At 36.9% G+C, this 14,519-nt stretch overlaps 1 protein-coding gene across 2 annotated transcripts in view; it reads left to right on the top strand.

Moving 5' to 3' along the window:
- Window positions 1-13,386, top strand: part of SOS1 (SOS Ras/Rac guanine nucleotide exchange factor 1) — a 48,679-nt gene extending 35,293 nt beyond the window's left edge. Inside the window, exons 14-22 of one of the 2 annotated variants that reach the window (XM_058165050.1) lie at window positions 911-1,133; window positions 1,586-1,705; window positions 2,566-2,728; window positions 3,243-3,360; window positions 4,203-4,375; window positions 6,293-6,409; window positions 7,460-7,724; window positions 9,076-9,194; window positions 11,794-13,386. In XM_058165050.1, the coding sequence (XP_058021033.1) occupies window positions 911-1,133; window positions 1,586-1,705; window positions 2,566-2,728; window positions 3,243-3,360; window positions 4,203-4,375; window positions 6,293-6,409; window positions 7,460-7,724; window positions 9,076-9,194; window positions 11,794-12,288 (1,793 nt within the window). In that variant the 3' untranslated portion in view covers window positions 12,289-13,386. The remainder of the gene's footprint in view (window positions 1-910; window positions 1,134-1,585; window positions 1,706-2,565; window positions 2,729-3,242; window positions 3,361-4,202; window positions 4,376-6,292; window positions 6,410-7,459; window positions 7,725-9,075; window positions 9,195-11,793) is intronic. The other variant, XM_058165051.1, reaches the window with a different exon arrangement.
- Window positions 13,387-14,519: the final 1,133 nt, after the last annotated feature.

Genomic DNA, 14,519 nt, shown 5'->3' with positions numbered 1-14,519 from the left:
TTTCTACCGTTCCACCATTTCATCATTTACTGTATCAGTCATTTGAATTAGAAGGCTTAACTAACACCCTTTTTACAACTGCTTCCACCCCTTGGGAAAATTATTTTTTAAAAATATTTTAAAAGAAATCCATGGAAAATGTAGAAAGTGCAAGAAAAGAAAAATAGTAATGAAAAAAGGAAAGTTGATAAATCATACGATCACTTTTCTACTGAGACTCCTGTTTCTCAATATTAGCTGTAGCAGACCTTAGTACAAAGCTACTCTGCTCAATAGCCAATCCAAGTACTTGGGGTTTCCAGAAGAAGTTAAGACCAACAGGGCAAACCAGGCAACATTTGAGATGGCAAGAGTTGGAAAACACTCAACTTGGAGCAGGAAAACGTGAGTGGAGATCACAGCCATGGAGGAGTGGAAGTGAATAGAAGACCTATCCTCCATAAAGAGTTGATTACCTGTACTCGCCACAGGAAAACGTGACGGCATGTATATGTCATTGTAAGCCTTGCATATCTTAAATCTCATTTATAGAACCTTCCATGTCTTAAGCCTGAAACTGACAACGTAAAATGCTTTCATTCTCTCATTTCACTAACTAAATTGGAACTGCTGTGTGACATGCCATTTTTTTCTTGTCATGGAGATTTTTTTTGTAATTTAATTTGGAGATTATTAAAATAGAATAGGATACCAACTTCTGCATGTAATGTTTTCACATTTCAGAAAAGCGGGTTGGAAACTATCACTTCCTTTTTTAAACAAAAAGCAGTTGTCATTTGGGACACTTGCAATGCTGGGCTAGCTGAAATTCTTGCATTTTTTACCAATGGGCCTGTGGGTAAGATAAGCACTTAATATTTTTAGAACTTGCTCCACGGTGCTGTAAACCAGTTTCTGTACTCATTCTCAGGTAAAGCTATGAAGAAATGGGTTGAGTCAATCACAAAGATAATTCATAGGAAAAAGCAAGCACAAGCCATTGGGCCAACTCACAATATTACTTTTGAAAGCTCACCACCTCCAATTGAGTGGCATATCAGCAGGCAAGGACAAACCGAAACATTTGACCTGCTGACTTTGCATCCAATAGAAATTGCCCGACAGCTTACTCTACTTGAATCAGAACTTTACAGGTAGTGCCTTTTTTCCTTTAAGATGTATGATTCTTGGTTGAAATATAGACTTCTTAAGTGTTCTTTTTTAATGTCATGAGTCTTTCTGCCATTTATTTTTACTAGCAGAATTATTAGTATTATATTTTCTGAAGTATACTTGCCTACTTTTAATGAACAGTTAATAGCAGTAATTAAAAGTGAGAATTTCTCTTCATATGTTGGGACTTATTTAATAAAATTAAACAATGGTTGAAAGGTCAAAAATTCTTTGCATAATATATTATATCGTTAGTAGCTATAGAGAAAGCTGACTATTAAAACCAAATGCTCTTCTTTCCATGAACAAGAAGCTGTTCAAAAGAAACAGATCAATTCATTGATTAGTCTAATTCAAAATTATTGATTTAATTGGAAATACTTTTGATGAAAAGCCAGCTAATCTTGACTTATTTTGATTTTACGTTTGGCAGGGCTGTGCAGCCATCAGAGCTCGTTGGGAGTGTGTGGACAAAGGAAGATAAAGAAATTAATTCTCCTAACCTGCTCAAAATGATAAGACATACCACTAATCTTACCTTATGGTTTGAAAAGTAAGATTAATTTGATCAGAGTTGGTATTTGCTTAGTTCCTATGATGTAACTTAGCAGAAATTAAATTCTAAACAGGTAGTCCTCGACTTACAATAGTTCATTTAGTGATCATTCAAAGTTACAACTGCACTGAAGAAAGTGACTTAATCACCGTTTTTCATAATTATGATCGTTGCAGCATCCCCATGGTCACAAGATCAAAATTCAGATGCTTGGCAATTGACTCATGTTTATGACGATTGCAGTGTCCTGGGGTCATATTATCACCTTTTGCAGATTTCTGACAAGCAAAGTTATTGGGGAAACGAGATTCACAACTGTGGCAAAATAGATCATAAAATGGGGCAAAATTCTCAACAACAACTATCTTGCTTAGCAGCCAAAACTTTGGGTTCAACTGTGGCCCCAAGTCGAGGATTATCTGTAATTATATTAAAAAATATTGTTATTTATATTTTCTGTGGTCTGTATTCAAACAGCAGCAGATAATATTAGATTATATATTGGTATTAGACCAGTTTTGTAGTGGTATAAGTCAGCCATCACTGCATTGAATATCATTATATTATTCGGTTTTTTGCTTCAGCTAGCAAACACATCACCTGTTCTCAGTGAGTTTAGATGTTTTCTTTTCAGTTGAGAAATGTATACAGATCGATTGACCCAGGATAAAACCTTTTGAAACTGGGTACCTCCGATCCCTCTGTACTATAAAAATGTACATTACATTTGCTGTGTATGATAGTTTTCTTTTAATTTGAAAATAAATGGGATTCAAGTTCAATTAGGTGTTTGGAAAATACTAGGCCACACTTCCTTGAAAAAAAACCCTGTAGTAATACTTTTACATTATATCTAGATGCATTGTAGAAACAGAAAATCTAGAAGAAAGAGTAATGGTAGTATGCCGCATAATTGAAATCTTGCAAGTTTTTCAAGAGCTAAACAATTTTAATGGCGTTCTTGAAGTCGTCAGTGCTATGAACTCTGCACCTATTTACAGACTGGATCACACCTTTGAAGTAAGTGAAATGCAGATCTAAAATAAAAACTACTTGGAAGTGAGGTAGCAGATATTTTTCGTTAAAGAAACTTTTTTAAAATTTATGCTGGGTTTGAACATTAGAAAAATGATTTAAAATCTTTTTTCTGTATATATGAAATTATCTCAAGCCTAGATTAAAACAAAAAGAGTAACACAAATGTTTATTTAATCCCAGGTATACAAACAAAAAGCCTCTACTTTGTGTTTTACAGTATATCATATCTTAGCTCTGCATCAATATTTTTGTCTGGATCATGAGTTTCTTCATGATCAAAAATATTATTTAAATAAGTAAAATAAAACAATATAGGCAGATCTTATTGCTACTTTAAACATTTATAGATTTTTCTATATGGAAAGCATTGTGTAAAGAAAGGGGATGAGTCATGTAGAAGGAGTCTCACATTTTGGCCAGCCTAGGCAGTCAGCTATAGTGATATAGTCAACAATTTTTCTGTGGACAAAGTATCCTCACCTTTCTTTATCTTCAGCAAATCCCAAGCCGGCAAAAGAAGATATTTGAAGAAGCACATGAACTAAGTGAAGATCATCATAAGAAATATTTGGCAAAACTCAGGTCCATTAATCCTCCATGTGTGCCTTTCTTTGGTAAGTAGGATTTTATTTGTGATAAAGATAAAATACCAATATTAATGGATAAAGAAAATGAATTGTGGAATGAATATATGGTAAAGTTTTTTGTTTAAATGTACTACCTGAATTTGCTGTTAATTAGAATGACTAAGTATCAAAAGCATATAGTTGAATACATTTCAGTGAAAACAATTGATGTGATTTTTCAAGTATTTGTAAATTTTAGTGTAAAAGCAAATTGTTATCTAAATTGTTTAAAATGTGTGTGATATCAAAGGTGCTTTTCAAAAGGCAACTGCACTTTCTTGGGGGCAGGGTTCCTTGAAAATGTTTCACTTCTCATTCAAGAAGCTTCTTCAGTTCTTTTGAAAAGCTTCTTCGGAATAAACATTTCCTGAATGATTTTCCATAATTATTACCATAAACATATGTGTGATAATTATGCTATGTAACTGAACTGGAAAAACTTTGAGGGTAGTCGAGATGAAAATATACCAGATTGTTCTGTTTATTCAGCCCGGTATAATATATTTTACTCTATATTTTGAGAAAGAACTCTTTAGCTGTAATTGTCACAGTGCCATATACCATAGATGTTTTTTATATAGGTAGTTCTCAACTTATGACCACAATTGGGACTAAAATTTCTGTTATTAAGAAAGATGATTCTTAGTGAGTCACACCCAAAAGTGTTTTTTCAAGAGGCAACTGGACTTTTTCAAGAGGCAACTGGACTTTCTGGTTTTTCTTTGAAGCCATTTGAAAAAGCACCTTTGGGACAACCATGACCTGGAATGACTGAGAAACTCCATAGACATTTTACTACATTGTGCATTTTTGTATATTTGCTATTATAGGAATTTATTTAACAAACATTTTGAAAACAGAAGAAGGCAATCCTGAATTTCTAAGAAGACATGGAAGAGAGCTCATTAACTTTAGCAAACGGAGGAAAGTAGCTGAGATAACAGGGGAAATACAACAGTATCAAAACCAGCCATATTGCTTAAAGGTGGAAACTGACATCAGGGTAAGTAGGAAGTTTTGGTGTTCTCTGAGCTTGGTCATTTGCTTGTGGAGTGAGGTTTGCTTTCTATTTATTTACAGTAGTTTGCCCTGTCAGTTGGTAGGTATATTACTTTCTTCCTGGAAATTCATTGGTTACTGTGTTGTTTCTACTTTTTTGTCTGAGTTTATAATTCCTTGAATAGGGTGTAATTTACTATGGAATTCTTGGTGCACTGTGACTTGGTGGTTTTCTTGCAGACATTTCAATACCAAACTAGATATCATCATCAATGCTAGGCTAGTTACCTGGTTTACTAAAGAAATGTCTGCAGAAAAACCATAAAGCTCAGAGATCACCAATGACCTCACAGTTCAATCCTGAGCTACATATATTATCTTCGGTTGGTACCATTTATTGCTTGATTTGGGTTAATTTTTACTTACCTACTTGTCATCCTTGGTCTTGAAAGAAGTTTTACTTCAGGAGCCATCTTAAGGTTCCCAGGGAACTGCAAACTGAATTTTTCCTTTGCTATACTTTGCAATACCCAGATTAAGTAACCTTTGACTTACTATATGTAACTTCAACTTTCTGGAAAGAGGCACAAGAAATGGTGGCTACATAAATTTACAATAAATAAATATTCCGTGGATGAAGAAACACTGATTTTTGCAGATGTGCAAAACAGCAACTGCTATATTTGCAAATATATAAAAGCATTCATAAAAATTTACTTTCACAAGGATTTTTGGAGAAAAACTCTTCTGTAACTCAGGACTACCTCATCTTCCAAGTATGGAAGGAAAAATATTTGCTTAAAACGTTCCTCACGTCTGCTCTTACACAATTTCTGTCAGAGTGTAAATCTTACAAAAATGGGTAAAAGTTGTAAAAATATATGGGTCAAATCATAGTGACATTAACCATAAATATTTCATATATCATAAACATTTAAATGCAGTTGCCTGAAATCATTTAGAAATTGTGCTAATCATCGCTACCTCATTGAACTTGAATGAGGTACTGAATGAAGAAGTACTCTTAAGGGCCGTCTTGGAACCTCTATTCTTTTTACTGATAGTAACCGTCTAGGTCAGTGATGGCTAACCTTGTTAGCACGGGGGTTGCGCATGTGCATGCCCACACCCATAATTCAATGCGCCCCGCACATGCACGACCCCCCCTTGCGCTCCCCCACTTTTGGCACACGATGGCATAGTGGGCCCAGTAGGCCTGTTTTTCGCCCTCCCCAAGCTTTAGAGGCTTTCTTGGAGCCTGGGGAGGGCGAAAACGGCCTCCCCCACCCAGAGGCACTCCGGAGGTCGGAAACAGTCTGTTTCCCAACTTCCAGTGAGCCCAGAAGGCCCAAAAATCAGCTGGCTGGCACATGAATGTGCGCTGGAGCTGAGCTAGGGCAATGCTCGCGTGCCCACAGATATGGGTCTATGTGTCATCTGTGGCACGTGTGCCATAGGTTCACCATCACGGGTCTAGGTAAACAGTGAGTGTAAGATTTATAATTCTATAGATGATATAAAATTAGGTGAATCAGCTAATGCCCTAATTTAGATTGTGCACTGAACAAGTGATTGGAAATAATAACCTAAGTGGCTCTGCCCAACTATGATTCTGAGGTATAATGATAGCCAGTTCCACCCAGTTTATGGCCTGTTCTGTGAGAGGACCTGCCTTCTTGATAGTTGTTAATACAAATTAAACATCAGAAGAATTGTTTCAGGTAGTTCACTGGGTTCTTCAAGTCTCATTAGTTTGCATAAGTGTTGCGTTAGAAACAGATAGAAGAAAATGCACTTCCATGAATCCATCCAGTAACAAAAAGCAGGTAAGGCTTGTGCCCTGTTGTTAAAGTATTTGCATCTTTTGCCTTAAAATCACAATATTACATTGTATTAATCACCCTGAGTGTTTTGGTTTTAGAAATTTTTTGAAAATTTGAATCCAATGGGAAATAGCATGGAAAAAGAATTTGCAGATTCTCTTTACAACAAATCCCTAGAAATAGAGCCACGTAATATGAAGCCGCCTCCAAGATTTGTGAGTATCAACATTTATTATTTACTTGCTATATATCACTTTTTCATTTCTTTGTTTTTAAGAACAGTTTTACAGTAAACCATGAGTCAAGAAATATGTTACATATTAACATTTGGTAGAGTAGTAATGAAGATCTTGAAAACAACATTCAGATTCCATGACATGTCTATACCTACAAAGATCAGATTTATGTAAGAAGTGGTTTTTCCTATACAGATAGTCCTTGAGTTACAATCACAATGGAGTCCAAAATTTCTGTTGCTAAATGAGATAGTTGTAAGTGAATTTTGCCCCATTTTACGACTTTTCTTGCCAATGTTGTTAAGTGAATCTAGCTTCCCCATGATTTTTCTTGTTAAAAGGTTACAATAGAGGATCACATGACTCTAGAACACATCATAAATACTTGTCAGTTGCCAAACATCTGAATTTTGATCACATGACCATGGGGATGCTGCAGTGACCATAAGTGTAAAAACCGGTCATAAGTCACTTTTCTTAATGCCATTGTAACTTCGAACAACCACTAAATGACTTTGTATGTCGATGACTATTTCTAGTACAATTGGACTTTGTAAAAGCAGGATAGAAAGAATATTGACACTTCTGAACTTTGGAGTTAGAGAAGACCCCTGAGAATATCACGGACAACCAGAAAAGCCCAAAACAAATTGATCATAGAACCAATCAGTCCAGCGTCTCACCTGAGGCACATGATTAGGCTGAAATTATCATATTTCATTGGGACACATTATGCAAAGACCTCACTTTCTTCCGAAGTTGATAATTCTAAGAATGGTGTAATGAAAGAGATAGAGATGACCAGCAGCAAGATGGAATAACTCAATCAATGTATGCCATTGGGAGATCTGAAAAGCCAAGTTTGGGACAGATCTACTAATGTTGTCACTCAGACCTGACATCAACTTTATAACACATAATCAATTACTTGTAGAACAACACAAATATGATACTTGGAAATGATAAAGGTTAAAAAAAAGGTTCAGATTAACACTGAATTTTTATAATATCTGCTTTGGATTCTTTCAGCCTAAAAAATACAGCTATTCTCTCAAATCTCCGGGTATTCGTCCATCAAATCCAAGACCTGGAACCATGAGGCACCCAACACCTCTGCAACAAGAGCCCAGAAAAATTAGTTACAGTCGTGTCCCTGAGAGTGAATCGGAGAATGCAGCCTCTGCACCAAACTCTCCAAGAACACCACTCACCCCACCCTTGCCGTCCTCCACTTCCAGCACTACAGATGTCTGCAGTGTGTTTGATTCTGATCCCTCTACACCTTTTCATTCAAGTAGGTGCAAATACAGGCAATGATGCTCTCTCCCACTTTAATGTTTTTGACCCCTTTCATTTTTATTTGTCTTGTGAAAGTCTTACGTAGCATAAGAATAAATGAGATGGTATTTATACAGAATAGCATCTACTGGGACATTTGATTGAATGGATGCTTTTATAATTTATCATAATTTAGAAAATAACAGTGAGACTTAATATTCAAGAAAAGCAGTGCTATTTACTAATGATGATGGATTTAAAAAGTAAGAAGGATAACTGTTTCCTTCATATTTTATTTTCTAAAATGAATTTCCCAAGATGCATTGAGCAATAAAAGGAGAATATAAATCAGGTAACTTACTACTACCAGTTCTCATGAGGACTTCTATCCAATTAAATGTCCCACACTTGGATGTCTCCTGTAGTTTTTCTTCATGAATTCGAGCAAACTGCAAAGTTTACCAGCCTTCTTTGGTTTAATTTAACTTAGATTTTAATGGTGGTTTTTATTATGGTTGTCTGTTTGTTGAGTTTAATTTTTATTCTGTTTTATTGATGTTTTTAAATGTTGTGAACCCCACATATATGAGTTGGACAGTTACACAAATCTAACAAATGAGTGGCCCTAAGAATCTGATTCTTATGAAATAAACATCATATCACAGAAATTCAATACTTAAATGAAAACAGTTTTTATAAACTATCAGATTTTTCAGACTATAAGACGCACCTAGTTTTTGGGGAGGAAAACAAGAAAAAAAATCTGCCTTTGCCTCCCAGCAATTTGCCTCCTAACAGCAAACAGCCTGGTCAGCTTCAGAACAGCCTGATTTAGCATGAGCAGCTGATTGGCGATTGGATCTGCCTCCCAGAATACCACCTATCAGCTGTTCCAGGCTGTGGGAATCGTCACCACCCATCACCGCACCCCATTTTTGGCCTATTCCAGGTGGTGTGGATAGACGGCAACCATAAATGAGGCACACATAAATGAGGCCAAAAATGGGGTGTGTGAAGGCAACGATAGGCAGCAGCGGCAATGGGCGGTAGTGATCCCCGCAGCCTGGAGCAGCTGATAGACAGTATTCCGGGAGGCAGATCCAATCGCCAATCAGCTTCTCGTGCTAAATCAGACTGTGCTGAAGCTGACCAGGCTGTTTGCTATTTGCTGCAAAGAGACAAATGGGAGGCAGAGGCTGAAGGGTGGGGGCCAGTGGGTGGGCGGGGCTTCAGCAACATTTACTGTATAAGACGCACAGACATTTCCACCCACTTTGGAGGTGGGGGAGTGCGTCTTATACATCGAAAAATATGGTATATTTTACTCTGTTTAAAATAGGCCATTCAAAGTTTTCATATGTCCTCAGGGTCTGCCTCTGTATCCTCCATCAGTTTTCCAAAAAATTCTGATGAAATTACTGTTCCTCCTCCTATTCCACCCCGAAGACGTCCAGAATCTGCCCCTGCCGAATCTTCTCCGTCAAAGGTAATTTTTCTCTATTTCCAATTGCAGAAATAATGGAATTTAGAAGTAAGCTAAAATTATTTTTAAAAGATATAAGGTGATTTGACATGCAAAAGTTTGGTGCCCCCCCCCCCCGTCAGAATTTTTGTTTTAGTGAATTCCTAAGTGACCAAAAGCTGACACAAACTATGCATTTATTTTTTATTTATTTATAAAATTTATTGGCCACCAATCTTACAATAGGGTAACTCTGAGTGGTTTGCAGTCATAAAAATATATCTATACATATACATTAAAACCTAAATAAATTTAAACCAAACATTAAAATTTAAGGACACATGAGGGGGGCGTGAGGGGAAGTGGGATTTATTGTTACTCAATAAACCACCTCCACTGTGCTGTTCCCCTGTTGGGGCCCCAAGCATGATACAAAGGTAACTGTGCCTTTTATTTATTTGTTTGTTTGTTTATTGGTTTTTTATTTATTGTGTTTACATATTGACAGACTTCAAAAAGATTCATAGTGTTTACATCATTAAAAAACATAAAAACATAATGAAAATTCAATAAAAATACAAATCTACCATTATAAATTAAGTACAATAATGATTACTACAAAGCAGCTCTCTCTGTAACAGTTTCTAGAAGGCCAAGAATGATTGCACATGACTTTTCAAACAGCAGGTTAATCAAGGGTAGACTGGGCAGTAGACTCAGGTAGATAGGATGAAAATTATAGTTAGAGTATGTTCAGATATGATTCTTCATCAAACTGTAATTAAAAATCAAATGGACTTTTGAATGAAAAGATAGAGGGAATGCTTATCAAATTTGCAGAAGATATAAAACAGGTGGAATAACTAATATTCTAAAAATATGAACAGAATTTTAAAAGGAAGAAAAAGGAAAAGGGGTGAAAATAACAGAAGCTTGTGTGATATGAATGAACAGTAGGGGATACCTGACTTGGTAGTTTGATGTGATTATAAAAGAGACAAGTTCAGTTTTAAGGTTACATCACTAAAGTAGATTGTTCTAAATATTAAGAAGTAATAGTCACAATATTGTCATATTAAATTCAAAACATTTTGCTTAATATTTGTCACCTTAAGTACTTGACTTAATAATGGGCAACCACAATTTGAAATTAAAGAGTCCAACAAAGGCAACAGGAATGGTTAAGAGGATAGGAAATAATTAAGTCTTCCAAAAATAGATGGAATGAACCCTGTGAAAATGTGACTGAAGAGACCATAATGACACTTTTCAAATTCCTAAAAAGTGTAACTCAGAAACTCAGGGCTCATTTTCTGTCATTCTAAAGTACAAATGAAATTAAGCTAAAGGCAGGTGGATTTGGATTTTGGATTCAGCTTTGGGACGCTGGTCCTTGCATAAAAAGCAGCTTCAGAATGAGCTTCCAAAAACCCCTCCCTTGCTTAAAACACCACCCCCCAAGCCATATTTCTTCAATCAAAAGCAAAAACTGGGAGAGACATACTTGTAGCTCTTCTCCCTTCTGCCCCAGTTAAGAGCTAAAACTAAATATTCATCTCCAAACTGGAATTTCAGTTGAACTCCAACTGAAAATGGAAGAAACTACTGCTAAAAAATGGAGGATGCTGGGTTTTTGCAAGCTTTAGCTGTCCTTTGATTGCCTTTAGAGCCCGGCTAGGACTTAAAGGCTACACTGCCCCCTATGGGCAGTCAGTGGACAGCAGAGGCAGACAATTTAGTTTTAGTACCCAACTGGTGGCAGAGGTCACTCTTCCAAGGGACATGGGGAGCAGGCCTATGCGCTGCAGGGTTCCCAGCTGGGCAGGAGACAGGCAGCATCCTCATGGTCTGCCTTAAGTGCAAATGACTTTGGAAGTACTATAGCAATAGCAATAGCACTTATATACTGCTTCATAGTGCTTTTACAGCCCTCTCTAAGCAGTTTACAGAGTCAGCATATTGCCTCCAACAATCTGGGTCCTCATTTTACCCACCTCAGAAGGATGGAAGGCTGAGTCAAGCTTGAGCCGGTGAGACTCAAACTGCTGGCAACGGCAATCAGCAGTACTGTATTCTAACCACTGCGCCACCATGGCTGACACTATACTGTCATAACTTTGAAACAGGTTCGTATGTAGTTTTGCAGTGTCAGTTATAATTGTGAGCGGTTGTTAAGTCACCTGTCATTTCTCAAGGACTACCTGTGCTGTAAATTGGATTTGAAGGCATAAATGACTGCTTCTAACTCTACGATTCTTTGGTTCAGTTAGAAACAAAGTGACTGCTAAAAAAAATGGAAGAAACAAGTCATGATCTGAAAGAGTCAAACAGCATATCAAGAGTACAGGGCTTTTTGGTTTAAAACAAAATATATTCCCATTTTCTGCACACTCCTAGTTTTCATCATCAGGATGTGGTATGTTTAAAATAAACATGGATATAGCGTAAGGGTGTTATTTTAACCACAGAAAGAAAAAGAGGAATTGAACAATAAATTCATTTCATCTATCTTTGGATGAAAGATGTATCAAGGTTTAATTTAGCTTTTGTTGGAAGGGTTAATACTGTAATACTGAGGTCCCTGAATCACTTTTATAACACAATCATTTTTTGTTTGTTTTAGATTTCTTCTGTACATCTGGATAGTCCACCAGCAATTCCCCCTCGACAGCCAACAACAAAAATTTATTCACCGAGGTATTCGGTGCCCGACAGGACCTCTGTCTCAGATGCTCCTGAAAGCCCACCTGTATTGCCTCCACGAGAACCTGTGCGAACTCCTGATGTTTTCTCTAGTTCGCCTTTGCATCTCCAGCCACCGCCTTTAGGCAGGAAAAGTGAACTTGGCAACACTTTCTTTCCCAATAGCCCCTCTCCATTTACTCCCCCTCCTCCTCAGACCCCTTCTCCCCATGTTGCACGCAGGCATTTGCCATCACCTCCTTTGATACCCCAAGAAATGGACATCCATTCTGTCGCTGGGCCACCTGTTCCTCCACGGCAAAGCACTTCTCAACATATCCCAAAGCTTCCTCCAAAAACTTACAAAAGGGAGCCCACCCATCCATCAATGCATCGTGACGGACCCCCTTTGCTGGAGAATGCCCACTCCACCTGAATTCTCCTTTGTGCTAGAGCATGCTTTCTCCGGTGCCAAGTCTATTGCTGGCAATAGATGCACCACGTCTTTTGGCAACAAGGAGCTGCGTGGTATTGCTCCTAACACTAAAGACTCTACATTTGATATATATAATGTGGAAAATAATAAAACTTAATAACAGGCCCCTTTATTGTGGAAAAAAATGCTGTTTGTTAGTAAAGTATACAAGGCACTGTTCTAAACTCACTGGACATCTGAATGTACCAGAAATTAGGTTTGCAGATCTCTTTGGGCCAATAAGCATTTCCTGTGCTTTGTGTATTGTCCAGTGAAGGATGTGAAGCATAATCCTATAATCTGTCCACCATGACATAAATTCTTGGAGTAATAATATGCACTTTTTTAAAAAAAAATCTCAAACAGGGAATTGGTTAGCCTTTTTAATTTAATTGTATCATTCCCTGCTTTCAAATCATACTGGACTGTGAGGTTGATTTGTAGCATTGAACCAGGATACAGCTAAGGCATCACATTATACTGCAGTCCTGTTTACAAACTGTTACAATAATTAGTAAATACCGGGGTACCTAGACTTCACCAAAGAGGTACTTTCCTTCTATATAAATGTGTTGAGGCCAGTTCTAAAGAGAGATGCACGAAGTAGAATGCCTAATTTGTGCCACCTTTAAACAAGAGATTTAAGTCTCACATGAATAGCAAAAGCTGTCTGAGGGACTGCCTGCTCCCAGGACTCCCTGTCCTGTAAGATTGGGCACAGTTGGTGTGCTTTGGGTTGCTTCAGTCAAGTAATGCCACCTTTCAGGACCCAGGAAGTCTGCCTTATTTGTCACAGCATCTGCCCTTTAGAATGATATTTCCCAGAGTTCTGTATAGCTCCCACCTTGAGGGTGATCTGGAAGTTTTTAAAAACATGGCTGTTCACCCAGGCCTGGGGGTAGGTTGTTCGTGGAAATCTGTGGTAGTTTTCTGTTTAAGGGAGTGTACTTATCCAGACATGTGGGATCTTTTTATAGTTTCTTATTTTTTAATGTAAGCTGCCCAGAGTCGCTTTGAAAGTGGGCAGGCTCTAAATTTCTTAAATACTTCGAAATGGCACTACTACTGTCACTTAAATCCATACCTACATGGATAAATATTGACTAGGTCTTCAGTTAAGATTTACCAATGATCAACTTTCCAGTTAGTGCTGCAGCCTCTTTGATTATGCCATGGAAATGCAAAAAATGATCCTCTGGCCATCTCACCCACCCAATCCCTAGTTATCATCTTGTTTTAACTAGTGGTAGGTAGATGAATAATCAGTATCAACTTATGCCTTGTAGTTGCATAAATAAATCATATGTATATAGTGAATGTTGCATAAATATAATTGCAAATTGTTTTTAATTTAATTGAAATAAAGACACAGATATTTTGTCTGGCTGACATATATTAAATTATTGCATTGCTAAATATACATTTCAGTTTTTAGCCTTGAGGAGGTGAGACATGCTGTGGTACACACATCTCTGTTTCTAGATCATTGTTTTAGTTTACAAAGGATAATCCCAGAAGAAATCCCAAGATATTGAATAACAAATCCAGGTGAGTTGGCATGATTAATTGATTCATGCATATAATATTATAATCTCTAACTTTTTAAAGTTGATATTTACTATGTCAGGAAATTTATGTGAATACAGTACAATATCTGGCTTTGGATTAACCATAGACCTATGAACCTATGAGCTTCTGATCCCCATACTGTGATTGTAATATAGGCCATTTAAATGAAGATTTCAATTTTCTTGCTACTTTAGGAGTTGTGAATGGTGCAGTATATATGCTTAGACGAAATGTTTTCCCCACTCCAGAGTGCTTTTCAACTCTAGAAAGCCATGCTATTAGAATAATGTTGAAAGTATGTGTCATTGTGGGAGTCTACTGCTATAATAAATTTTTCCAGTTGCAGATTATGGTCTTTGCATTTCAGGAAATAATTGAATTTATCTTAAAAGAATCCTTTTGAACTTTACACTCATAATATGAGAATCAAAAGGGTATTCTGGGAAAAAAGGTGTAATATTAAGACAGATAAGAACAGTTGAGTGGGGATGCAGTTGAAAATGTTTCAGAAATAATTCTGATTCATAATGAAAAAAACCATAAATTGGGCCCCAGTTAAACCCATTTTTCTTTCATTTGTGTAATGGCAACAGTGCCATTAAGAGCTTTAAAGTATAAAGTAT

Source organism: Ahaetulla prasina, chromosome 1 (assembly GCF_028640845.1).
Source record: "Ahaetulla prasina isolate Xishuangbanna chromosome 1, ASM2864084v1, whole genome shotgun sequence".
In the NCBI taxonomy this organism is placed as follows: domain Eukaryota; kingdom Metazoa; phylum Chordata; class Lepidosauria; order Squamata; family Colubridae; genus Ahaetulla; species Ahaetulla prasina.
This window is presented reverse-complemented; position numbering and strand designations above follow the sequence as displayed.